Consider the following 12229-nt stretch of genomic DNA (forward strand, 5'->3'; position numbering starts at 1 on the left):
GAATTTTTGGAGGAATAGCTTGGGAAATTTCAACATTTATTTTTTTTCTATATTTATTACCTAAAAATAAATGCGATCCTTAGAGGGATTTCTGAACGAACTCTTGACGGAATGTCCCATGTCTTGGAGAAATCTAAGATTGTCGGAAGTTTCTTCAGGATATTCTTTCAGGAACTTGTTCAGGAATACTTAAGGAATTTCCTAGAAATTCGCCCAAAAACTTTGCGAAGAATTCCAAATGAGTTCTCAGAAGAATTTCTGAAGGTACTTTTTGAAGAATACCTCAACGAATTTCCCAAGGTTTGTATACAGATTTGTGAAGCAATACGTGAAGAAAATTCCGAAATAATTTCTGAAAGACTTTCTGGAATTCGTTTCCGGAGTTTTTGTTGAGCTCTTTGAGGCAATTTCCGAGGGACTTACCGGACGAATCGAAAAAAAGGAATTTCTGGAGGAAATTGCGAATAAATTACTGAAAAAAAGTCCAAAGAAATTCCTGGAGAAATCTAGATTTTACTTCAGAAATGCCAGTAGGCACTATTAGAAATACCTCTGGAAACTCCTCCAAAAAATTCTTCAAAAATTTGTTTATGGATCCCTCTGAAAATTCTTCTAGGAATATTTTTGGGAAGTCTTTTAGAAATATCTTCAAAAACTCTTTTTACAGTTCTTTAAGGAATTATTTTCGAAAATCCTTTCAGGTTCTTTTTTGGAAATGCCTTGAAAAGTTAATTTGGAAGTTCTTGTACAAAACCCTCCATGATTTTCTTCAAAAACTCCTCCAAAAATTGACTTGATTAAATAATCTAAAAATTACTTCTTAGCTATATTTTTTTTAATGATAAACCCTTAAAGACTTTCAGAAAGAATTGTTGAAAAAAAATCAGTGAACTACTGAAAGATTTTCAGAAAGAACTCATGAAGGCATTTTCGAAGGAATTCCTGCAGGAAGTTCCCGGAGAATGTTTTTAAGGAATTGCTTGAAGTAATTGTGAAGAAATACCTCAGGGAAAATTCGAAGGAATTTCTTATTTAATATCTTGAAGAATTTATTTAAGGAATTCAAAGAAATTTCAAAAGATGAATTTCCGAAGGAGTTCTCGAGGAATTTTGTAAAAGTATTCGTTTTAAAAAATGAAGGATTATGTAAGCATTTTTTGGAAAAACTCTTAACGGAATTTCTCAAGGAATTTCCGGAGGAATTGCTAAATAAACTTCTGAAGGAATTCCTTAAGGAGTCTCAACGGAATTTTCGTAGGAACTCCTGCACACGTTTCCGTATGTATTCCTTAAAGAATTCCGAATAAAATTCGCAAAGGATTATCTACAGAAATCGATAATGGAAATTCTGAAGGAATCGTATGAAATTTCGTAAGGAATTTCCAAAGAAATATATAAAGAAATTTCCGGAAGAATTCCTGAAGTAATTTTCTAAGTTTTTTTAAAGGAAACTTTTAGATTCATTTCCGTAGCAATTTCTGGAATATTTTCCGAAGGAATCCCTGGAAGAAATTCCGAAGGAAATCTTAAATGAATGTCGAAACGATACTTTTTCAATTATTCCCAGGAATTCCTGGAATTGGAAGTTTTTGAAGAAACTTTTCCTAGAGCTTTCACAATAAACTATTACACAATAAAATAAAATTTTGTAATGTTTGAAACTCCTGGCGTTTCATCTAAATAATTTTACTAAATACTACGCGGCGAGGCGACAACATCCCCAACAGTGGCAGTTAATAAGAAAAGAAAAGGGTTTTCAACTGATTTGCGCAATATACCAAGTGATTTTGTCAATCATATTCAAAACTGATTTCAAAATAAAAATTTGTTACACGGAATAAAAAAGAAGCTGGGAAGCATTCACAGTAGAGATTTTATTATTTTGCTAAATTTTGCCAAGTAAGTCAACTGTCCTTATGGCGCGAATCTAAAAACAAAGAAAACTGGCCTGGTTGATTTTGATAAATAAAAAAGAAAATATTGTCAAGATAATGAATGTGCTTCTTAACTTGATATTCCTGAACTGTAATGATTTGCCTACACCATTGCAAAGTCACATCCTATAAGAAAGGGAGGGGGCGCTTTGAGCAAAAGCTTATGTACCACAACAAACATATTTTAGGAGTCTCCTACAAGTTTAGGTTCCACGACTGAATGAGGCCCTGACTTAGACGAATTCCAAAAACCAGTTAAACAATTAACATATGTATTATTTTACTATATAAAGCTTCATTCAAACTCTCAATCGAATCAACCAACTTTTTCATTAATCAAGACAATGCATGTCACAACACCGACTTAGAGACACCGAGACACCATCACTTGAGGAAGATTTGAAATTGAATTCTGACGAGTTTACCTCAACATCATTGTCAATAGACGAGTTTAATACTATTCCAATTAATTCCACCAACTTGTATTGCTTTAGCGATACGTATTTCGATCTCAACTGTTAGGCCATCTTCAGTGTTTCGTTCTCGACTCGACTCAAGTTAATTGAATTTTTCATTGCGATTAGTCATCGGCGTGGCAAAATTATGATCAGCCGCGCGCCGACCCAAAATCGCCGGCGGCGGCGGCGGCGTGAGTAAAGGCTCCCTCAGACCTGAGCGATTTCATCGCCGCGACGGCGACAACTAGTCGCCGCGATTCTATCGTTGGGTCGCTGCAGGCAATGTGGTATTTACGCTTCTATATTACCGACGACAGAATCGCTGTCGCCAAGCGATAGAATCGTATCGCGACTGTCGCATCGCGTGTGTTTGGGGGAACCTCAAAACCACCGGCGGCGGCGGCGCACAGGTCTAATGAAATCTGCCTTCTTTTGATCAAACGATGAAGTATCGATAAGAAAACACAATTATTCTGTTGACCAATTGGTTTATTCATTTTCCGATTGTGAAAAAACTGCGAATCAAACTGGCAATTCCGAGCAAGGCCGGGTACATAAAGCTAGTCATAAATATAATAGCCCTGTTTGTCTGTCCGGTGACTAGCCAACCAGACGCAGCACGCGAGTAAACTCTCACAAAAATAAAATATTTGACACTTCTCAATTCTATTTTATCATCAGATGCAGAAAACAAAATCAGTGACAACCTTAGACAACCTGACACAGCATTTGATAAAAAAAATCACAGACAACAGACGTTGAATAGCACATGAACCGATAATATTGAAAAAAAAAAATCACTTGCCACGGGCGCTACTGCGTCCATGAATAAACTAGTTATTTATAAAAAAACTAGTGTATATACCCTAAGAAAGGTATAAATATGCCTTATAGAATACAGTATGTGGGTTTCTGGGCCTCCTTAAAAAAGTTTTCAGCGCTCACGGCGAAACCTTTTTGAGCGCCCCTTCCGTATTAAGTAAAATAAGAGATTTATTACTCCCAATGTTTCAGTTTCGATGTTTTCTTTTTATTATTGTAGCGAATTGTAGTTTTCCGAAGATTTAATGGTTTGGTGTGATAAAAGATGAATACTTCTTGCACCAAAAACAACAATCACGGTAGCTTTTAAAACGATTAAGATATTAACAAAATAATAGATTAAGAGAAATCATTGTTTTTTTGTTCGGGAGTCCATTTAATTGAAGTTTTGTAGTATATCCGCGTCATTTGTTTAGTGCATGTCTTTTTGTTCCATTTCTATTGAGAAGAATTTAAGTAGTCGTTTTTTATTCAGAGATTTCTCAAACTTAATGTGAGGCCTCTTTAGATTGAGGTACCGCTATTTATACCCTTCGAGAAATGGCTTATACCAACTCTCAAAGGTGCGCCCCTCAATCAGTTTCGGCTTCAACAATAAATGGGATAATAGTGATTTTGACCATGCATCGGTACTGAAGTTCAAACATATTTTTGCTTCTTCTAATGAGTAATGAATTCGTGTTTGACAAACTTTGTACAGAGAGCTGATTTGGCATTTCGGAATCTCACCTTTACACAGAGTTCTGATCAGTCAGAGGGTTCAGCAGATCCACCAAATTCATATCCGCTTCTTTCCTAATTAATCAGCGCTCTGGAGCTTGGAGATGCATGTCGTCGGCTTCGAAACCATTTTAAGATTAAGTTACGTTTTTATAATTTACTCCATTGACTCCATCCAAAAGGTGCAAAAGATGGGGGTGGGTGGCTTACGTTGTCCTCTCTTGAGCCTCTTTCTATCATGTACTTCGTCTTCGACGTGTGAATGACTAGTCCAATCCGTTAAGCTTCGCTTTTCAGTCTGACGTAGGCTTCCTCCATCCTCTCAAAAATACGTGCCATAATATCAATGTCGACCACGGTACGACCTAAAGCGACTGAAGCAACCTGATGTCGCCACTGCATACGCGCAGCATCTCGAGGCAGCATTGCCGGAAGAGGGTGAGCTCGATGGGGCCCCTCTTATGGACTGCTGGAATACATTCAAAGCAGCTATTAACGACGCAGCGGAGAACAACGTCGGGTATATGGGACGGAAGTCGAAGTCGACGGAACGATTGGTTTGACGAAGAGTGCAGACAGTTTCTGGAGGAGAAGGACGCAGCATGGGCGGTTGCGCTGCAGCAAGGTACCCGGCAGAACGTGGAACGTTATAGACGGAAGCGGAGACAGCAGACCCGCCACCTGGAAGAAGCGGAGTGCGTGGAGATGGAACAGCTTTGCCGTTCTCAAGAAACACACAAGTTCTATCAGAAGCTCAACGCATGCCGCAAAGGCTTCGTGCCACGAGCCGAAATGTGCAGAGATAAGGATGGGAACATCTTGACGGACGAACGTGTGGTGATCGAAAGGTGGAAGCACTACGAGTAACATTTGAATGGCGCAGAGAGTACAGGCAGTGAAAGTCAAGACAGCGGAGGAGATGACTACGTCAGTTCAGCGAACGATGGAAGCCAACCAGCCCCCACCTTGAGGGAAGTTAAGGATGCCATCCAACAGCTAAAGACCAATAAAGCAGCTGGTAAGGATGGTATCGGAGCTGAGCTCTTCAAGATGGGCTCGGAAAAGCTAGCCAGTTGCCTGCACAAACTGATAGTCAGAATCTGGGAAACTGAATAGCTACCGGAGGAGTGTAAGGAAGGGGTTATATGCCCCATCTACAAGAAAGGCGACAAGCTGGAGTGTGAGAAAATTCGAGCGATCACCATCCTTAATGCCGCCTACAAAGTGATATCCCAGATCATCTTCCGACGTCTGTCACCATTAGTGAATGAGTTCGTGGGAAGTTATCAAGCCGGCTTCGTTGGCGGCCGGTCGACAAAGGACCAGATCTTTACTGTACGGCAAATACTTCAAAAATGCTGTGAATACCAGGTCCCAACGCACCATCTGTTCGTTGATTTCAAGCCGGCATACGACAGTATAGACCGCGTAGAGCTGTGGAGAATTATGGACGAGAACAGCTTTCCTGGGAAGCTTATCAGACTTTTCAAAGCAACGATGGATGGTGTGTAAAACTGTGTGAAGATTCCGAGTTCGTTCGAATCGGGGAACTATTATAATACTTATGGCTTTATTGTTGAGAATTCGACGAAGTCACAGAAATCTGCGAAATGAGTTAAGTTTATAGGATTAAAAAATGTAGCCCAAACAGCAATTTTGTATCCGTCATGGAGCTCAGCTCAGCTTTATTCAATCTCGCATTTATAAATTTCGACTTGCAGATCTATCCCTTGTACAACCTAGTCGTGTTGCACAAGGAAACACTGCAATCGTAATTTTATTAACTTGCTAAAAGTTTCCCCTGAGCACGTAGCAGCAAAATTGTTATTATGCTATTATTTCGCCGTAAATCCGGACAGTAGCAGCAAACTCCTGGTGTACTACAGTGTTGGCGAAAGTGCAGTTTGCTGGTAAAGAGGTGTGAGTAAATGTGGTTCTACAAGCAGCAAAACTCGCTTACCTTGCAGCACGTGCACCGTGATGCTGGCCGGACGCATGTTGGACGGTGCACAAGTATAATTGCCGGCATGCTTCGAGTGCACTTCCTTGATTGTCAGGACGCTGGTGGCCGGCGAGAGGAGGTGGGAGTAGGGCAGAAAGCCACTTTGGTTTAGAGCCCACAGGTGTAGCTGCTCTTCGACGGCCGAAAAACCGGCGGTCAGATCGGTGGCCATCAACTCGCCGGAATCCAGCAGTGGAGCATCCAGAAGGCTCATGGATCCGGCTGCTGCCGCGACTGGACTCATCAGGTCCAGCGCGTTTAGACCGAAACTACCATCGTCGGTGTCGTCCTGCGTTGTTGGGCCTTGCGGTGGCAACCGGTGCGGGTGCTGCCGATGATGGTGATGATGATGCGGATGGTTGCGGTGGTGGTGGTGGTGATGATGACCGTGCCCATGATTGAGTTGCCCGTAATGGGTTTCATCTAACGACGGTGGGAATGGTTGATCCGCCAGTTCGTCCGTCGGAACTGTGCTATCAACCGGCTGGAATGGCGTCACCGAAAAGCCATTTTGTTGGTCGAAGTTTACCATGCTGTGCTGGTGGTACCTATGATAGAAATTGAGAGAATTTCGTTTTAAAGTGAATTGTCTAGTTAGATAAAAGCTGTGTTAACGAAGAGTGAGTGGGTAAAAAAAGTTACTGAAATGCTTGCCACATTTCTGTAGCTACAATGATATTTTACAGCGTTCGCATTGTTGATTTCTACAGATGTTTATATCTACATCTCATAAAGTTTATAATTTGAACAAAATCAATTAACAGTTTTGCGAGAGACTGACTAACAAACAAACACTCAACGCATAGCCTATGATGCATTAGCATGGCTTTCGATAACTCACCAGAACACGTAATCGGGATATTCCGTGGCTTGCCTCAGTTTGCACTCGAGCCGCAACGTTGAACCTTCGTCAATATGCAAATCTGGGGCTCCCACGATGTCCGCAACGGCATCTGCAATTTAGGGAAGAAGAAAGGTATAAATTATTTTCCCGGTCTGGTACGTACTGTCGGTTCCGCTCGGGCGCCGTCGTTGGCACAAACATTCACATACGTATATTCATATTAAACTGTTTTGGGAAAGTTCAATTTTCTTCCGTGGCTTATTTTCGGGGGACGTTTAGCAAACGGTGGCTATCAACCAGCGGGTCACTCATAGGTCGTTTAAGAAATTGTGAATGATTTTAAACTAGATATGAATAAATCGTAAAAATGAGAACGGGTGGAGTAACGATACTATGTATGTACGTATGGAGAAAAAAAATTGACAACATAGAAGCCTGGGGTCGCTTTCTACACGTTTCATTACTTAAGCGACTATTTTTATTATTATTCATATTAAACTGTTTTGGGAAAGTTCAATTTTCTTCCGTGGCTTATTTTCGGGGGACGTTTAGCAAACGGTGGCTATCAACCAGCGGGTCACTCATAGGTCGTTTAAGAAATTGTGAATGATTTTAAACTAGATATGAATAAATCGTAAAAATGAGAACGCGTGGAGTAACGATACTATGTATGTACGTATGAAAAAAAATTGACAACATAGAAGCCTGGGGTCGCTTTCTACACGTTTCGTTATTTAAGCGACTATTTTTAGGCGAATTTTGAGATGCTCGATTTTTTAAGATAGTTTGGCTAACATAGTCGTAATTTTCTGCTTCTGTTTCTGCCTCCGTAAACAGGACTGGCGGGTCTATAGTGAGTGACGTTCAAAACCCATCACCAAATTAGGAAAGTATTAGGTTTAGATGAAACGTTTCTGATTTACGTCAATTCGACACTAAACACGGTGCCATGAGGCACCAAAGCTCACATTCGCATGGATCACTGGTTATACGAATTCAAAAGAATTCATGGGAATATGGAAATATGGATATTTTTATATACTTTTTTTTTTAAGGATATGATCTTTATTGAATTGATGACAATTACGTCATTTTGCTTTTAAAATATCGAGAATTGATCTCTCATTTTCCTCCAGTAACCTCAGCAACGGTTCCAGCAATCTTCGCGACGTTTCCGGCATTCTTCTTGACCCATTTCCAGGCGTTGCTCAACCATCCATTGGCTACCTCCGGATCAACTCCATTCTCCACCAGAACTCCGTGCAACTCCTTGACTAATTCTTTGGGCAGTTCCTCTTCGGCCTTGGGCATGGCAACGGCCACAGCCACCAACATAGCGAGAACAATGACGAACTTCATTTTGATAGATTGTTTGTTGGGTTGATAACAGTCGAGTACTGAATGTAGATCGGCCTCAATGCAGTGACATTTTATAGCGATTTCATATATGTTTGCACAAATGCGATTTATTTAAGATATCAATATTACGAAAAACTCTCTCCTAATATTTGTTTGCGTGTTTGATTTTACTGAAATTTCATCTGTCATACATTGGAATAAACAAGTTCGAATTTCATCATGATTTTCAAGCTGTATTCTATTTGTTGTTTTTGCAATTATCGTTTATCATCGTGCCGTAATATCAATGTCTTCGGCGAAACCAAATAGCTGAACGGACTTCGTGAAAATCTTACCACTCGTATCAATACCTGTCCTTCATATTACTCCCTGCAAAGCTATGTTGAAAAGCAGGCACGGAAGACCATCACATTGCCGTAACCCTCTGCACGTTTCGAAGGGAATCGAGAATGCTCCTGAAACTAGAACTACGCACATCACCACCGTCGCCTTGAAATCCGTATTCGTGCATTAGCTGCCATACCTGATCTCGATCGATTGTATCATATGCGGCTTCGAAGTCGATGAATGGATGATGTGTGGGCACAGTGTATTCGCGGCATATCTGCAATATCTGGCATACGGCGAACACTTGGTCTATGGTGAAGTGTTCGCCCATGAATCCTGCCTTGTAGTGTCCCACAAACTCTCTTGCAATTGGTGTTAGTCGACGGCATAATATTTGGGAGAGTACCTCGTAAGCGGCGTTCAGCAATGTGATTGCGCGGTAGTTGCTACAATCCACTTTACCTCCGTTTTTGTTGATGGGACACAAAATAAATTCCATCCACTCCAGCGGCAGAACCTCCTCCTCCCAAATATTGGCGATTACCCAGTGCAGTGCTCTAGCCAGTGGCTCACCACCGTATTTAAGCAGCTCTCCTGGTAGTTGGTCAACCCTAGGGGCTTTGGATCACCTTACGCTCGTTCGTAAGAAGATTTCCGTATATGTCCTTACACATGTCAGGCTGCGGGACGTGGCCCTTACGTAATCGATTCAACGTCTGTGTGTTATTAGCGTGGTACAGTTGCTTCGTCTCTTCACGTTGTCGATCTTCCTGCTGGTGCTTTTTCCTTCGGAAGATCGATTTTTTTTCTGTTTCGCATCCGTTTGTATTCGTGCCTTATTCGCTCTGGTACGGTGTTGCAGCAATCTCGCCCATATTGCATTCTTCTCCTCTACTAACTGATCAAACTCGTCGTCATACCAGTCATTTCTCTGATCCGGAGGTACCGTGCCAGCTGCAGCGGTTGCGGTGCCGCCAATTTCGGATCGAATATCTCTCCAGCCATCTTCCAGAGAAGCTGCGCCTAGCTGCTCTTCCGTTGGGAGTGCCATTTCCAAATGCTGCGCGTAGCTGTGGGCTAGTCTACCGTTTGTATCCGCCCATTGTTAAGCGGTGGCGTTCGACTTTATCGCGTGTTGTGCACCGTTGATAGTTCGTGTTGTGCCCCGAAGTATGCGTTCTGAGAAATGACCAAAAGCTGACATCAATTTTAAATCCGGAAAAAAACATCGGACACCCCTGCGCTAAAAGGCTGCCACGCAATTTTGGCCATTTTTTGGACCGATCAAATTCCTGATTAAATTTCGCATAGTTTATGCGTCGTTTCCAATCAAAATATCCAAAATAATCATTTCCGAAGTATGCGTTCTGAAAAATGGCCAAAAGCTAACATCCATTTTAAATCCGGAATAACTCCAGAACCAAGTGGCCAATCCTGGAAATATAGACGGTCCTTGAAATTTGGATAAATTCCGCTTTTTTGGTGAAAGTTGCGAGAAAAAATGTCGAAAGAAAAGAAAGTTACAACCAAAAAGCTTTTTATCTTCGTTTTCAAAGGGGGGTTGGTAACATAAATAAAAAAAATGCTTTTAAATATAAAAAGCAATCAAATTGAATGATTTTGCACAGTTTTAATGATTTTCAATTTTTTTCCTTGGAAATTTTCTTATTGTTTATTGTTCTTTATTGATTTTTATTTAAAATGAGCAGACCCGATGAACTTCGTCTCGCCTTATATTGGAACATTTCTTGTCTTCAAAAATCTGCACATGCAAAATTTGTTTTTTTTTGTTTTTCCAAAAAATCTCTGCATACACATTTTCACGATGATCGATTCAGTAGTTTCCGAGTCTATAAGGGTCAGACAGGCAGAAATTCATTTTTATGTATATAGATATTTATTTAGTAAAATAAAGTTTTATTTTTAACGTTTAAAATTGTTAATATTTATTTATTAGCTGTATGTATTGCTACTTTAATTCGCAGCTTTTGTTCCAAACAGAAAATGGAATTACAAGTTAATAAACAGAATAATTATTTTTATTTTTTTTAAATAAGGCAGACTTCACTTTTGGAAAAACAAAAAATCCCGCTAAATAAATTCTTGTTATTTTCTAGAAAATGATATTTCCGGGGAAAATGTAATATTCGCGAAAATGTTTTCGGGAATTTGTTTGAATCGGTCAGTGAGTTTAGAAGTTACACTAAGTTGAGTTGATCGATAACTAAACAATACCCCTCTTCCTACACCCTCCCTCTTTTTCAACAACTCTCCTATCTTTACTATAATCATCTTTTTAGGATAGTAGATTAGTATAGTATGTATACTAAATTTGGTGTATGTTGGTCTTTGGGTTCAGAAATTCAACAGCAATGTTTGATTTTCAAACAGAGCTCTCTCCACAATACCTCTGTTTCCAAAGATCAACTGCCCCCTCATAATCACCGTCTCCTGAAGATAAAAATTAAATGTAAATTTGGTTGAGATCGGACAATGCGTCCAAAAGTTATAATTCCACTAGGATTTGATTCTTCCAGAATTTTTTTTCCGAGAATTCTTCTAGAAATACTCCAGGAAGATTTCCACGAATTTTATCGGATTTTTAAAAAATTACCTGGAACTTTTTTTACAGACATTTTCCTGAGAATTTTATTAGAATTTCCTCTGGTTATTTACTTAGAAATTTCTCCTGTAATTTTCTAGCAATTCATCCGGAAAGTAATCATGGATTTTTCTAAGCTCTTAACCTTCCGGGACTCACACCGTTGAAAAAAGTACAATACCTCCGAAAAAATCACGCTTGTCGTTCACAACAGCGGTGGGTCTGCGTGAGTGATTCAGGACCATGCGAGTCCCGGAAGGTTAAACTCTTGAAAACTAGCACGAGAACTCTTCAGAAATTTCCTCTGATTTTTTAAAATAAATTTACAAGGAATTCCTCAAGCCTCTTCCTCTTCTTATATGCATTACATTATCCGCTGGGGCAGTTCCGCCTCGCAGCTTAGTCTTCATTCAGCTTCTGTAGTTATTAACTGCGAGGATTCTAAGCCAAGGTACCATTTTTGATTTCGTACACCATGAGGGGAATACACTATGTTACCGCACTGCTAAGGATAGCCTCTCAAGCTCTCCACAGTAGTTTTCTCCAGAAATCCCATTGCAAACTCCTCCATGAAATCTTCCTCGCATTTCTCCAGAAATTTCAACCTTCAAAGAATATTTCTCTAAAAATCCCCTCTGCTCCGCTTTTCCAGGGAATTTCTTCAAATATTTTCCCGTTATTATGAGTGGTTTCAAATGAATTTATAGATTCGAATAGGATCGGCTGCTAGAGATTCGTAGCCAGTCACCTTTTGTATAGCATTAATTTCATGGCCGCGTGTTTCCATTAAACTACGGAGTGTCCAGGTTTTGGTTTGGGTGTATGACATATAAAATCCAACAAAATAATACAATATTATCTGGAATGCTTTTAACCGACTGAATTCGCTAATTGGTAAGGAATAATTTTGCTTTGTATTCTACTTATACTCTTCAAAGTAATCTTGAACAAAATACCGGCTGACCAGAAGAGAGCACAAAAAACAGAAAATGCACAAAAAACTATATTGAATGAGCATTGAGTTTTAAATCATATTGCAAAATTAATACTAAAGACGTAAATAATTCAATTAAAAATGACGTGAACTAAAATCAAAACTCTTATGTGATCGGATAGTATTTGGAAAGTAATAGGAGAGTTGTTCCGTTTTTGAATGATTTT

At 39.9% G+C, this 12229-nt stretch overlaps 1 protein-coding gene across 2 annotated transcripts in view; it reads right to left on the reverse strand.

Annotated features, from left to right (window-relative positions):
- The window catches only part of LOC134212467 (uncharacterized), a 206028-nt gene that overhangs the window by 5057 nt on the left and 188742 nt on the right, over positions 1–12229 (reverse strand). For both annotated transcript variants that reach the window (XM_062690365.1, XM_062690364.1), the window contains exons 7-8: positions 6778–6889; positions 5895–6484 (exon numbers count right to left, since the gene is read on the reverse strand). In XM_062690365.1, coding sequence (XP_062546349.1) covers positions 5895–6484; positions 6778–6889 — 702 coding nt within the window. The remainder of the gene's footprint in view (positions 1–5894; positions 6485–6777; positions 6890–12229) is intronic.

The sequence above is a fragment of the Armigeres subalbatus genome, chromosome 2 (assembly GCF_024139115.2).
Source record: "Armigeres subalbatus isolate Guangzhou_Male chromosome 2, GZ_Asu_2, whole genome shotgun sequence".
Lineage (NCBI taxonomy): Eukaryota > Metazoa > Arthropoda > Insecta > Diptera > Culicidae > Armigeres > Armigeres subalbatus.